General features: G+C 38.3%; 1 protein-coding gene across 11 annotated transcripts in view; it reads right to left on the reverse strand.

Moving 5' to 3' along the window:
- SBF2 (SET binding factor 2) overlaps positions 1–16,196 on the reverse strand; it is a 230,524-nt gene that overhangs the window by 102,576 nt on the left and 111,752 nt on the right. For all 11 annotated transcript variants that reach the window (XM_064425493.1, XM_064425489.1, XM_064425488.1 and 8 more), the window contains 2 exons: positions 15,625–15,735; positions 13,233–13,338 (listed from right to left, as the gene is read on the reverse strand). In XM_064425493.1, the coding sequence (XP_064281563.1) occupies positions 13,233–13,338; positions 15,625–15,735 (217 nt within the window). The remainder of the gene's footprint in view (positions 1–13,232; positions 13,339–15,624; positions 15,736–16,196) is intronic.

Here is a 16,196-nt window from a genome sequence, read left to right on the forward strand (position 1 = left end):
ATATGCCATTCTTGAATTACTGGACACAAGAAAAAGCTTAATAGACAAAATAATCCATAACTTAGCCAGACTAATCCAGGAAATGGGTCAACAAAGCCTGAAAAGCCTTTCTGAAAGGCCACTGGAGACTGCATAGTACAAGTTCTGTGCCAGGCAGTGTCAAGCTCTAAAGATAACTAGGAAAAGAGTAGAGAAAAACAAAACTCTTTTCATATTTATTTTTAGATGTGGCTGCATAACTCTGCTAATGACCAAAATACAAGCTTAGCTAGTAAATAAAAGAAAACAACTGTACTCAATACTCCCATAGGTAATCCGTGCCAAATTGCATTGATTTGTCCACCCAAAAATCACACAGTATCTGCAATCAGCTACACAGAGTGAAAGCCAAATGACTGCTGGGTCACTCAGCTCAGGATCACTGCATTTAGGAAAGCATGCAGGTCTGTTATCAGAGCAGGACTGCACACCCATGGCTGAACCCCAGCCAAGCTGGCTCACAAGTGGGGAGCAATCTGGCTGTGCCAGCAGAGAGCTTTGGGAGGGTTAATTTATCCTGCTTTTGGCTGGGAGACAGAGGACTTGAGTCAGATGAGAACCCCAAGAGATTCACTTTGGGCTTTGTCAAACTCAGGAGGAAGAGAAGCAATCCCTACAGCATGGAGCCTTCAGCTGAGACTCACTCAAAGAATCCAGCATTTCATGAATTCACCCCCAATTCTGATTCCACAGAAGGAAACATGGGTGTGACATGCACTACTGAAGCCAACCTCCATTTTTAGAGATGCATTTCTGATTTGGGAACTGAACTGAAGGCAGTTCAGAATCTGAACCATGAATTCTGCACATTCTTTGTAAGAAGGGTGGAATGAAGGCTTCCCTATAAACCAGAGTCTTGGGAGGGTGGGAAGAGGAAACAGGGGGACCATACAGAGACATTCTGGTATAAACACCACAAAAGCCAAGTGATCATTAAAAGCTATCAAGAAGACTGTGAAAATGAGGAGATATATATTAAAAAAGATGTCTTCAGCTGGTGGATAAATATTCCTCCAGCTATCACTCCCCCAAAGTTCAACAGTATCCACTCTGTGCTGTCTACACTGAGCCAAGCAGATGGTTGTTCTCCAAACCCTAAATCACACAGGCACAAAGAAACAGGGATTAAGCACAGCATATGATCTGCCCAGAAAACAGTCAGTCTGTCTGTCATTTGCATGTTGATATCACTCCATTATTGCCAATTTCCTTAAATCCCTCTGCAGACCTACTTAAAGAAGCAGCAAAAGCCCTTTGGCTTTCTTGAGCCTCCAAATACAACTCTGCCAATACACTGAAAGAACGTGATCACTAATTTTTTATTTTCCAGAGACAATGATAAAGCTAAACACAATTTTTAATAGAAGATTTAGATAATAAGGTTTTCATCCCTGAAAAAGGTATGTGCAATACCATTTCTTATACATATTTTAAATCTTTACATACCCAAAGGGGGTTGATAAGCTCAAGATGAATATGACTGTGTTAAGTGAATTTTCTTGACAAAGCAGAAAAGACATAGGAAGGTAAACCAGACAAATAACCCTTTCATATACAGAAAGTATTCACGTGGCTGGAAGGTAAATGCCAATTTCATGTGAAGGCAGTAAGTTGAATTACACAAATATACAAACATAACCTGCATTGGCAGTTAAAAGTTTGCTACTGATTGTATGTCTGGCCCATATAAACAGGTTATGTTTGAGAGATGCTACAAAAACTAGATTTATTTAAGGGGAAGAATCTTCATAGAAATCAGATATAAGACTGACATTTTTTTCCTAGAGGAAGGGTAGGAAGCATCATTTCTAAATACTGAACTGTTAAATATCAAATTAAACCAGAAGTTTTTGTTCTCCTACTGTGTCTCCATATGCACGCAGGTGTTAAGATTTGAGTAATAGTCTATTCTACTGAAATATGGTTTAATTTCTTGTCTGATTTCACATCTCATCTTCTGCTTACTTATTTAGTTACATAGGAAGGCAATTAAAATAGGATGCTATTTGTTTTGGATATTAATCCCATAAACATTTATTATTCCAAAATCATAAATAAAGGTAAACAGTAATCCTGTATAATTACTAGTAATCTGCGTACTAACTGTTAATTACCTGGATTATTACTGACATCAGGACATAGAATTTCTGTGTAACCCTCACAGGTTACACTAACAGAAACTCAATGAAATTCTGTAAAAGAATTTTGAGGGGACTGGTATAATGAATACCCACTAATGAATTGAAATGCTGTCCAATTTCCATGACTAGAGGTGGGAGAGTGCTACTGAAAGATTCCCACATTTCCTGAAATTTTTACAGGGGAATTTCTTTCATTCATTCTTTAGAATTGCCATTTCCAGAATCATGATTTAATTGTTTGAACCAAATTATTTTGTGAAACCTTTTTTCCCACATACATCAAAAGATAGGTCATAAAAATAAGCACATGCTATAAAAATTATTTATAGCCGTTTGATCAGCCAAAATTATCTCTTTGTATCCTGATAGCAAATCTAAAATTGAGATTTGAGAAATTATTTGCAATTGCTGATGTATTTAAGTAATCAAAACCAGAGCAGTTTACCATCCCTCCAAATTGATTCATAGATGGTAGTAAGTAAAGGAGGATTCTGTTCAGCCACCAACAGATATTTTAAAATTCAGAAGGAGCATTAAAACTTTTGAGAAACCTGATTTGTTTCTAAGATTTTATAATTTGTCTGGATTCACTTAAAGCAGAAGAAGTGTTCTTCAATAGCAATTCAGAGTGAGGGTAATACCAGTAGGATCCTTAGAAATTAAATATCTAAGAATGAGAAGAGTATTGTCTTTCTTGAACTGTACACAGGAAAAATGGTCAAGGATACACAAGGAACTGCAAACATACCTGTTTCCTGTCTAAGGACTACAAAGTCTTTCTCAAGGAACATTACTACAGAGGCATTATATGAACATAGCCAAATAAATGCAAAGCCAACAAGAACAGATGCGGCTGATCAGGATATTCTGTAAGAGCAATCTTCTGTAAGAGCAATCAGGATATTCTGTAACAGCAATCTTCTATTTGTCCTTTTATACCATCATAAAAGGACAAATATTCAACTGAAGAAACTGTGAAACAGTGTAACCATGAAAAATTTTAAAAATCACTTTATTTTCTCTAAAGATCATGCTTGGATTCTCTTCAAAACATTTATGAAATTTTAAAAATTCTTTGTCAAATTCTCTGAGATTTCCCTGACCTCCTGAAACAGTGATACTTCAGCCCAAAATGCAACTAAAGAGCAAAACTTTAAATCTGAATTTATAAGACTGAATATATGGAAGCAAATGTCTATAGAACTGTTTTTCTTTTCATCTCACCACAAGTATTAACACCGAAGTTTGGAAATTGCAGTTTTGCAAGTTCTTATGATTTGACAGCTACCAAGCCTGCTTTGGAATAGTGAGAAAAGTTCTGCCTGTACTCATACGAACAAAAATGGAAAGAAAAGCCATCTGCTCCTAGGAGGATCCCTTTCAGTATTTTCTATAAGCAGAGACAAGCTTCTTTTGCATCTTTTTGAACTTTGTTTGTCTATTTATTGACATTTGCTTCCTGGAGCTTACATTTTGCTTATCTCTGAAAAACAGTAATTTGTTTACACTCTTCTGCAATGTGTTTTCTGAAACAATAGTGAAGTCCTCGTGTGAACAGAAATTAACTCTCTTCTCAAATATCTCAAAACAAATTTTCACCTAATAGTTTAAATAAATTTCAGTGAATTGTTATAGAGCAAATTGTACTCTAATTTTTTTCTCTTATTTGAAATGTTTTCTTTTAAAAAAAGCTCATTAAGTACAGCACTTTATCAAATACACAGCTTCAAGTTGATTTACTTATGCCTGATAACTTTTATTTCTCAGATTTATAATTTGCTTAAAATATACTACTGCACGGTCTGTCTCAGTAAAAGAGTAATACAAGTTCAGAGTGGATGTAAGTGAGCATCTTATGTTGTGTGCTTTCCTGTGCTGAAAAACAAGGAACACTGCAAGAAATATTGGATATAACAACTACAGTGCCTCCAACTCATTTCAGACTCCTGCCTCCTGCCACCACAGCAGCAGCATCTCGGGGGGGCTGACCAAGCTCCCAGGGCATCCCCACGTGTCAAACAGACAGAACCAGAGCAGGATGAACTGAAGGAATGGTTTGGCATTTCCTGACTGGAATCTCTGGCTCTCCCTGGCAGGGATGCTGCTGCTGCTTCCCTTGCACCTGCAGCAAAGCTCACAGGAGTGAGGGAGCTCACACTGGCAGAGGGATGGGTCAGGATTTAACCACAGTATCCAACCACAACCTGAGACTGCTGACACAAAACAGATGGGACCCTCCCTCCTTCCACCTTCCGAACATTTTCTGTCAACTTGGTGAGTTAAAACTGCTCAGCACAGCTGAGTCAAGCACCACTTTAGCAAAGGAGATGGGGCAGCACTGTGCAAATGGAAGTGGAGATTCCAGACAGGATCATCAGCTTGGCTGCTGGGGAAATGAAGTCTCAGTGACTGTCCACAAAGTGCCTTTACTGGGAAGAGCAGAAGAGTCCCTGTATAAAAGAGTCTGTATAAAAGTCTGTATAAAATTCACTACGACAATGTCCCTTTATTTCCAACAGCATCTAAAAGAACACTTTCCTTTTGTTCTGCTCTTGCAGCAGTAAGGCCCCATTAGCAGTAAATGCCACATCAAATCCCTTCATAATCTATTTGTTCTTTGATGGACTACACAAATCTACTTGGAAAGCTTGAATGGTAAATTCTCTCTGGCTGGGTTATGGAGCTAATTGCAGCTCACCAGCCAGTGGGATTTAAACTGAAACTAGAACATAAGCCAACAGCATCCACTCATGTGATGCCAGGTTCCATAGGCTGGAGAGTATATAATTTATTAAGATCAAACACTGATTAGAAGTGTATACACTTAAATAAAACAGTCCTCATTTAACATGCTTTGGTATGTTAAACACTTAACATGTTTTTAGCATTTTACACATGCTGCTAAAAACCAACAAAAGTTACATATGTTTCCATCACAGGATGCATGATGTTTCATGGAAAGGAAAGAAATTGAATGAGTTGGGTGAGAAGTTTGTAAACTACCTGACAGTAAAAAAAGTTCTGGTTCATATCACTGAAATCTCATAAAGATAAGATGTGGAAAGGGCACCACATCAACCCTTAGTGCATTTCACTATTATAGGTATTAATGTACTGAAAATTCCTGCATTTGGACTCTTCATATGCTCTGCAGATTACATCTCTCATTGCTTTGCTGCCCTACATAATGAAATATTAAAATATTCTTGCTGTACGTCAAAGACACCAGGATTTTCTTAGTCAACAAGTATAAGCCAGCTCACGTGCTGACTGTGCAGTGACCCTTTCATAATGTCTCCCAGCCATACAAATACACATATATATTCATCAGGAATGTCTTTTCCCATTTATACAGTAATTTGGTATTGTCATCTGTTGGCATAAAATACATTACATGAGAGGCTGAACATTTTATCTCCCCTAAACCAGAATTAAAATAATGAGAAGTTATTTTATTACAGAAAACATTACTCAAAGTGTCAACAAACGAAGCCAAAAGCAAAAATTCTGGGTATTTTAATATATCCTGGATTTAGAATATATGGGACTGAAGGGTCTATAAACAGTGAAAGAGTCCAGCCTTTTCCCATCATGGCTATATCAGACAACCCCAAACTGACCAAGCTTCGTATTAAATGCAGTGATAATGCTCTACATTACTATTCCCAACAGGAGGTCTTTCAGGATGTTTCTCATACTACAGTTAGAAATTACCTTTTAACTTCCAACCTTAAATAACTCATGATCTTTTTGTATGAGTCTGTTCTTGGTGCTCACTTGTTTCTCTAACTTGTGACTTCTCCCTGATCAACACTGATGTAAAAATCAGCAACTGGTATATACATATGGTCTATGACACAGAGTAAACTAAAAAGAGTACAGCAGAAAACCCAAACACTGCTCAAAAAGCAGCCTCTAGAAGTCAGTGTGAGCTATAACATGACCAATAATTTAAATATTCATTTCAGACTCTACCTTCTTTTGGGATTTATGTTTTCTAAAGGAAGCTACATTTTTTAAGCAGTAGGGCTACTTTTCCTTTCATTTGAAATAAAAATGTAAAGCTAGCATGTCCTACAAATATTGTGAGCTTAAAAATTAGCTACCAAAAAATTAAACTCATTTGAGGCACACCATAATTCAGTTTTTCTCCTTTTGATTTGATAGGTTATTTTCTCATTATCACAGTAAAGTTATACTGTCTATGTTACTCTATAGCCTGGACACTTTACACAGCCCCAGCAGCTCACATCACAATTTCTGAGACAGGGTGGTGGGAAGCAATAAAACATTGGAAAGATAGTTAACAGATGAAGTAATTTTCAATGCAGAATGCAGAAACTATGATCAGTGTTCATATTTTAAGATCAAGAAAATAATACTATTTTAAAATCTTGCTCTCTTCCCCAGAATCAAATTAGACCAGGAAGTTGTGGTGCACGATTTGCTCTCTGGTAGGAATTATAAAGCTTGATTTTTAGCATCAAAGGGAACAAAACTTACTGGGAAGAACTAATACCAAAGTGCCAGCTCAAGACTTTTCGAAGGTAAGCACTGAAAATTGAAGAACCACCAGGGATCAGCATCTCCAGAAGAGAAGGCAAAGCATGGAGCAAGGGGGAAGGGGCAGCGCCCTGACCAACATGTACCCAGAGAGATGAGCTGGGTGGGGCTGGGGACAGCCAGCCAGAAGCTGAGACAGCCAGACAGGGACACAGAGATGAGGAGGCACAGTCAGGGAGACAGGCTGGCATGGCCAGGTCAGTGTGGGGGCCAGGGACAGTGGCCAGGCCAGGGTAAGGCCAATGACAATGGCCAGGTCAGTGTGAGGCCAGTGACAGTGGCCAGGTCAGTCCCAGGGACCACAGGGCCAGTCCAGAGTGAGGAAGGGTTGGAAGCAGGCAGAAGGAGCAGCCCAGGGGAGAGGATCCTGCTCACAGAGGACACAACAATCATGGCATGGGCTGGCCCTGGGGACATAGGCTGAGCTTGAGGACAGCAGCCAAGCCAAGAGGCCAAGCAGCCCCTCCTTTTATTATGTCTCACACAGCTCTTCCCCCACAGCCGAGCCAAAGCTGTGCCAGCTGTGCCCAGCTGTGCTGGCCCCCAGCTGTGTCCAGCCCTGCCAGGAGGGCCTTGGGGCTGCCCAGTGCCACAACATCAGCTTCCAAAGGAAACGGGACTTGTAAGAACCAAGGACAGAGCCTGCTCAACTCCCAGCCTATGCACAAATTTCTTCTGAGAGCAGAACATTTACTGTATGATACTGGCACAACTACAGAACCATCCTAAAAATGTGGCTTTCATGAGTTAGCCAAAGCTGCAAAGTGCAAGCTTGTCAGTTTAAAATCCCTTACGCATACAAATATCTACTTCCAAACAGAGCTGGAGCAGCATATCTCAATTAAAAAATAATTAAAGTAATACTGCTGCAATTAAGATCTTGTGCAAACAAATCTTTGAACATAAAATAATTACAGTATATTCATTATATTTAAAAAACCCTAACCCTCCACCATTCTTCGTTAATTTTTAGCAAATCTGAAAAATGAGAAAATACATAATTTCTTTTACTTCTGCACCCTTGAATACACAAGTCTAAAAAATTCTAAACAAGTATGACAACTAATATACAATCCAATCATGTTTTGACTGGATTTATCACCATGTAACAGTAAAAGGGTTTGGCTCCACGACTGTTTAAACCAACAAAAATCATCTGTGTCAGTGCCACTCCATGGACACATGGAAAATAATTCACTTCTTTCTGCTTGGTTCTTGTTTTTTAATTATTTAATTTTAAGCAGCTCTCTGTGGTAGCAGAGAAATATCTGCTCGGATGCAAAAGAAGGGCAAGAACATGCAAGCAGGGCAAAAGGACAGAGAACACTCTGAACTCCTGAGTCCCAAGTCACAGTGTTGAAATTTGGAATTGAATAGTCACACTAAGGAAATACATCAATGCTGGAGTGGAGCATTTAAAGTGCTTGTACTGAAGTACTTCCCTGCTTAGCAACTCCCCTACCACCACAAACATCTGCCCGAGTATTTATATTTTGTGCAACTGTAATAATCTTTAGAAGTTTAATCAATCAATCACTTTTGACATCTGGAATTAAAGATATTTAATGACACTGCAGCCTTCAATTATACTATATTATTTTTGAGTACTCTTTTTTAGAGGCTCCATATACTGTCTAATGGTACACACACAATTTCTAGTTTAAAATATTTTAAGACACATAAAAAGGCTGAAGGATAATGATGTTTAACACTTTCAGTTACATCATAGCTTGGACAAATCAAAGACAAGTTTGCCAAGCAACCAATCTGGCTCCACCTACCATGACCATTCATGTCTGTGTCATTCCACTTTTTTATCTCTACACAGCTCTGGATTCCAAAGCACCCTTACCTTGTGTCTTTGTCCAGAAGATTCAAAGCAGAATTTACTTCAAAGTGTCATTTTCACCACTTAAAAAATTATTTTCTTTTTAAAATGAAGTCTGAATTATTTTACTGAAAATACTTCAGTGGTGAATTTAAGATAAGAGGAAAAGAAGCACAGGCAAACAAAGCAGAACAGGGGAAAGAAGGACATAGGAAAACAGGCCTGATATGAGACTAAACAAGAAGGAAAGGAAGGAAAACTCTTTAGTCTCTCATTAGGTATTTCGAAAGGAGAGAGAAATTATTCAGGAAAAAAAAATTCATAATTTCTGCTCAGCTTAGCAGTGTGATTCAAGCTACCAGGCCTTAAAATGTGCAAAAATGAAAAGTGCTGGTTCAACCTCAGGCTTTTGCTTTGCTCCTTAGGTCACTAATTTTTTTGTCCTGGCTTCTTCTGGAAAAAAATCTGCTTGTTGGGGAGATGGAGGTGTGTGTCTCAGACTCAAAAAACTGAATACATCCCTGCTGAATACCCACATGGAGAAGGCAAGTAAGGTTAGAGTCTGTAAAAAAGGGCTTAAGGCAGAAACCTAGGAATGTACAGTTAATGCAGCGAGACAGGAGAGAAATATAACCTAAATATAACTTAAATATAACCTAAATCTCCTTTGAGCCTGAAGAAAGCTATGCATTTTGAAGCTTCTATAGATACTATGGAAGCTTATATATAGATATATAGATAACTATATATAAGATATATATATAGATATATAACAGACAACAAGACATAGAAGAGCACTGAAAGTCTTCTTGCTACCACACATTATTTTTAAAAGTAACTTTATGATTCCTGTTTTTCTACCTAATCCTTTATTGATTGAATAATTTCTAGTGATCCAGTTACAGGCCTGGTTTTTGTCACACTATTCCTATATATTAGGCTTTTTTAAATAAAAAAAAAAAGAAGGTATGATTTAAAATGTCAAAGACTGCTGTTCCTTATTACTAAGCTTAAAACCTTTGGGGATATTTTTCCCAACTGTAGTTTAACGCCTAAGCACAAATAAGGTCTGTTTCCAGATATGCTGTGCACTTGGTAATACAGGGAGGGTCATCTGCTGACATGCTGTTATCCTGCCAAGCAGAAAAAGCTTGATGAGGCTAATATTGCACAATATTTCTCAAAATAAATGTTGAAATTACTTTTGTATCTATTCATAGTGATACACGTTGTCTTGCTGCCCACCTTCCTCCAAGAAAGAGCTATTTTTAAAAAGGTGATTTATGCAGTTCACAAATATTTTTCTAGCTACTCTTCAATTTTCTATTAGTAATTGAGATAGGATGAAGTGCCTTGTGCCAGCAGAGAAATAACTGAAAGTGTCGTTATTGGACAAAGGCTCTGGTCAATATTTGTGTCCTGAGACTGGATGGGACAACAGCTGCCACTGAAGTACTGAAAAAAAAAGTTCTAGAAAGCTTTAGCCCAGGTTGTAGAGACAAATACACATTAAGCTCCTGTTCCAACCAGGCAAGAGAAACAAAGCATGTGTGACTATTGTTCCAAGAAGCACAAAAACATCTGACAAGTTCAGCTGTGATCTCCAGCAGAAAGAATTAGGCCTTATCTTAGGAAAATAAACTTTCTCAAATGGATGAGCCAGTGGGTTCTACCACACTCTTCTGGATTTGCTTCCTTTAACTCTTCATAAGACTATATGAAAGGTGAGAATAAATGAGAATTTATTTAAAACAGTCTGTTCATATTTCCTGGTCCTCCTTTTGCAGTTAACAACCATTGCAAACAGGCACGTGTAGCTGTATTAACAAGTCTTTTTTTAGTAAATCCAGACAGAAACTTGGAATTAACAAGCCTTGGCACTAAGAACATGATGACAGCCCACCACCTACATGGGAATGGAATTTTGTGCTGTTCTGGAAAGTGAGGTACACTATGAAAACACAAATATTTTCTAATCTGTGTCCTTTGAGACACAAGACAATTCTATCATTGTGCTGTATCCCCAGATGCTCAGATACATCAACTGGAAACTGAGGCACACACGGGAAAAAATCCCAAATAACCCCCCAAAACACAAAGAAACAAAAAAAAAAATCAGTGGTCAGAAATAGGAGATGGGAAAAGCAGCCTTTTATAAAATGTTCAAGTACTTGCTTTAAAAAAAAATCTACCTGCCAACTTATTTGCACATTCCTTAACTAACACCAGACCCATTCCCAGGCAGCTGTACCACTCTTGCCACACCAAAAAATAGGGACACACAACAAGAGGGCCCACACAAGGCCATTAGACAAACTATTCCTGATTGTTCTTACAGTCTTGTAAAAGACAAAGTTCTGCTGCAACAGAAAAGAACGGAGACAACTCTTCTTTTTATCCATGAGCTTGCATGATCCCCTTCAGGGAAACAGGATGTAAGCCTATAAACGTCTCGTGACAAGACTTGCCAAGTTTTATAACCATGCACTTTCTTCAGTCTCTCCCTTCTTCAGGCCAGTTGAGGCATCACTAACTAGAAAACTGAGCACTGAGTTTTCCTTCCTTATCTCCCTTTCTCTCCCCCTCCTTGTGCTGATCTTCATATCCTTATGTGCCCTGGAAAGGACATCTGGTGAACACGGGCTTACTGACTCACACTTCTTACAAGGCACCAAAAAGCAAGAAATACACAGTCTCCAAACATTTACTGGAAGTCAGGAGGACAAAATAAGGCAGAAGAGCAGCAAAACCACAGAAAACAGACAGCAAAAAGGCTAATGGACTGTGGGAAAAGGGGGATGAAATGGTAGAGAAAGAGTAAATTGGTAGTATAGCTATTGAAAAGTGTAAGGGAGCTAATACAGAATGACACAATTTCAAAATATAAAGGTAAAGGATTTTTGACTGTTAGCACAACAATCTAGTCCTGTTTAAACTCCAAACTCTTCAGTACTCTGCTACAGTAGATATGGGAATTTACACAGCATCCATCTGTATATATTAACCCTCTAATAACATGTGGTTAACAATATTAAATTAAACTGAATGTGTTGGAAAGAAATGCTAAATTCTTGTATGAAAGTTTTATTATTCCTTTCTATACACAACAAGAGGAATTTTAAAAACTTGTCCTGCAAAATATGCTCTCAGTAAGACAAGAGAAAAAGACTGGCCTCAGTTTTCTCTTCCATATATTTATGTTCCCATTCTATCTTCATGGCTTCCCTCTATCAATCTGATGCATACAGACTTTTCAGATTTGTCCTCATTGTTTTCCTCAGCCTGGTCCTGTGACAAAACACTCCAATCCCAATTTGCCACAGAAAAGCCAGCTGCCACAAGACAGGGTAATTACCTAAGAACTAACTGAAAGCCTCACTTTGACATTTTCTAAACTGTGCATTTATAGCAACCTTCACTAGAACTGCTTTAAAAACTGCCTCAAATTAGTTACCACATACACTGTACTTATAGAACAACACACCACACCACATGGTGCAACCTGCTGCACTTATGGTACCTCACACCACATTTTATGTCTTCAGAAAAGGGTAAAAATTGTTAGGTCTGTCCACATTCAAAACACTGCCTGCAATCTGATCAGAGCAATCCTAATGAATCTTGACATAACAAGCCAAGTAAAACCTCAGGACTGTGATGAAGTTAAGTAGCACCTATATACCATGTTAGCCACAATTTTACTTTTACTTGAACTACTATTTAAAAAAAATGAAAATCTTCCTTTTGGAATAATATTCTTTTTGGAAGGGTACAATTAAATCATCCTAGTAAGAGATGGCATTGAGCTCACCAGATCTGATACTGCTTTCTGTGACATAAGCTTAGTGTTGTTCACTATTGTTTTTCTGGTTTCCATCCATTCTTACTGCCTGTTTGAGAGAAGAATGGATGACAACACAGATCCTGAGGCCATTTGGTTGCTCAAGAGTAAAACTGAGGTTCACAGGTTCAGAAAAGATAATTAATTGTGCTCTTATCCAGTGCTGTTACAAGTTTATGATTTGAAGTCACTTCACAAACCAATGGAACGAAGACTGGAAGTGACAGGATTTAATGGCAGACAAGACCAGTACTGGGGTACCCAGGGAACAGAGATGCAACACTGTAATTGTAATGAACAAGAAAACATTTGGTGAGGGTTGTGTTAGAGCATCTTCTTGAAAGACTGGGAGTAGCAGATAACAACAGTGCTATAGGAACTTTTTGGTCACACCAGCTTTATTACAAACCTCCCTGGTTTTCCTTGGAGTTTGTACAGTATCCAAAGGGAGTGGAGCAGGGAATCTTTTCACAGGAATGTTTTTGTGGTTACGTAGGGGCCACGCTCACTTCTGCCCCCAGGAACTTACAGATACTACATGGTGAGATTGGACTAGATGACCTTTAAAGGTTCCTTCCAACCCAAACAATTCCAGGATTCCCTAATACTGGAGATAACTTACCACAGGCAGGCTGCACAAAAAGGTGCTCTGAATGTCTGATTAGAGGGTAAAAGCACAGTCAGTCATTCTTTCATTTGAAAGAAATTAATATTCACCACGCAGTTTTCTTGGCACATGGTTAGAACTGAATTAGAACAGAAAATACCTCATTTTATAATTTAGAAAAATAGATTTTTTTCAAAGCAGGTCTAGACATACCCAGTTGCTGAAAGAGAAGAGCCACACTGGTGCCTGTAACAGGAAGGCTATCATGTAGAGGAGTCTGTATCAGCTGTCGGTCTCCAGCTCCCAAAGAAAACAACTTCTGTAGAAAAGTTTTTTTAAAGTTTAATTTATATAGAATGAACAAGCTGTCATCATACAGATAAGTGATTCGTACTGCAAAATTTATTTATTTTGTATACAGAAATTTAAAGTCAAATAGAGATCTGAAATATAATTTGGGCATAGTGATATGTCTGCTTGAATGTACAGCATGATAGTGTCTCCCTTGCATTTACACCGACTTAGTGAAATAGTTGAGGCTTTGAAGGCAGTTAATGGAACATTTCTATTAATAAAATAAAAACATTTTTATTAACACAATAAAAAACCTCCTAGGAACAAAAAAGGTTTCAAATCCATTTAAATCAGAAAAATATACAGTATTAATAACTGAATTTCTTTGCTCTCTACCATCCCCAGGCATGTATTAAGTATGAACATACTTGTGACATGTGGGTACTGAAGAGGGCACTTCTGCCATTCCTGTGCTCCTACTCTGCACATTAAAGTACAATTACAGCTTCAGTTACCTTTCCAGCACAAGAACCCTCCCTGGAGGGAGGCAGGAAATGGGAGTGAAAGGAGTGCACTTGTGTATCACATCCCAAACAGTTCTGCAATTGCAAAACACCCTCAACTTTGCTGTGAGCAAACCCACATGGCACTCAGGCAGAGAGTGATGCCAAGCAGCTCCCTCTGAGCAGACTACCATGGGCACGGGGCATTTCTGTGTGCAAATCTTCACTCTGTATGGCAGCAAAGGTGGGGAATGCAGGAAGGCAGCAAGCTCTGGCTGCTGCACAGCAGGTATTTAAAAATCTCCCCAGTAAACCCAAGCAAGTGCCTGAGCTGTAGCAGAGATGCTCTGCCCCAGCACAGCAGCAGCAGTGGGGGCAGGTCAGTGACCCATTTCACAGCTGTTTCTGGAAAGAAATGCTGCAAGTGTTCCCACTCTTAGAGATATAATTCACTATAATTCACCTGCAGCCCTGCAAGCATAAGGTTGAAGAAAGAAAAGAGAAACACTGAATTTCTGATTTAAATGACAGTTTGACAGTAGCAAACTTAAGTTGGAAATGAGTGAGCATTTTATTTGAAGAGAGAAAGCAGAAGGAAGAACAACCAGAGCAGCATGACTTTTCCTTCCTCTTCTAGCAGAGCAAACAGAGAAAGCTGCATTTATGGGCAGGGAGAAAAAAGAGAGGATAGAAGCACAGCCAGAAGCTCAAGTGGATCACCAAAACCAAATACAAGAGGCTCAAATACCACTGGAAAAGAGGGTTTCTGATGAGGAGATAAAATCTGATTACTCTCCTTCAAAACCAAAAATAAGGATAGAAAAAACAGAGACGTGGCAGCCTGGAGAGCAGCAAGGCAGAGCTTGACTGAGCTGACAGGACACTGACACTTCTTGCACTAAGAGAAGTCCCACAGCAGCCAGGGCTATGGCAAAACCAGAACAGAATTAGGAACTTGTAGGATTTCATGAGGGTTGAAAATCCACAGGTTGAGTGGGAAGCTGTGTGTGTAATTGACTTTAAAATGTTGCCATCTGCACATGTAGTTTTTTGGTATGTTTCATAGTAAAGACCAGAATTTCCCATCAGGGTCACAGCATCAAGTAACAACCATACACAGAAGACTCAACTGGCTTACCAAAGCCCCACAAATGTATAGGAATAATTTACAAAAACTAAAGAAACAAACCTGACTTTTCTGCTCACAGAAAGCACAAGTGAAAAGCAGAAAGAAGTCTGCTTGATAGAAAACTTTATTTTAATTTTTGAATGCATGGGCTATTTGCAATATTTAATTCCTCTGAGGAAACCCCATTTGAGTTACTTTTTACCATTTAAAAAAACAAATTATGAAAATAGAAATTTAAATGAGTTATCAAAGAAATGACCAGTGGAATCCTGAACTCCATCAAAGAAAAAACATGCATAAATGAACTGATATGAAGCTTATGTTAGAAAATGGTAAAGAAAAAAAAGTCTTAAAAAAATTTCTATAGCAAGCAAAAATATTCCTGAACACATTATTATTTAAAAACTAAACTTATACAAACTGCTTAATTTGTTAATGTGCCCTGTAAAAGCCAACTCAGTGACAAAATTAACCCTTTGACCTTATCCTGGAATGGAATTTTTGCTGTCTTTAGAAGACAGGCCACAGGGAAAGCACTCACAGGCCACAGGGAAAGCACTCAGCTGAACTATGATCTTTTTTTCTTCAAAAATATCTCAAGAATTTATTTTTTGTTTTCTTCATAAATTAAATTAACTGGAAAAATACCCTTTCCCCCCTAGCCCCCTTCCCCATTTACCTGAGACCCTCCAGAAGCAGGGACAAGGCATGAACAGAGATTTGCAATGAGAGTCTCCAGTGACACATTCAGGCTGTCCACATACACGGTGTAGATCAAGCCAAGGCAAGCCTAGAAAGGTTGACACAATATATCAGACTGCAATACAGGTCAAATTATTCAAAGATCTATGTATATCATCTTTAAAAAAATAAGTTCTTAGTACTTACTAGTGCAGTGAAGTACCCTCCAACCAAAGTAATTTGTCACAAAGGCAACAATTCATTAAAAAAAATTACCTTGGCTACTTGCAAGGGATGTATATTTTTTTAAAAGAAATTCTAGGTATAATGCTTTTGCTTTGTTTGTTATATAAGAAATACTTTATTATAAGTTACTGTTAAAAGTTACAAAAATCAACACAGCTTCATCTGTGCTTTGAACTCTAAAGGACTTAAACCTGACTGGTTTCCAGGGTAGAACACTGATTAATCAATGAGCTTCTGAGGCTCATTTTAAGACCAGTATCAACCACTAACAATTCCATACATTTTTAAACTTACTTTCTTTATCTTGTTCTATCAATGTAAATA

The sequence above is a fragment of the Passer domesticus genome, chromosome 6 (assembly GCF_036417665.1).
Source record: "Passer domesticus isolate bPasDom1 chromosome 6, bPasDom1.hap1, whole genome shotgun sequence".
Classification (NCBI taxonomy): domain Eukaryota; kingdom Metazoa; phylum Chordata; class Aves; order Passeriformes; family Passeridae; genus Passer; species Passer domesticus.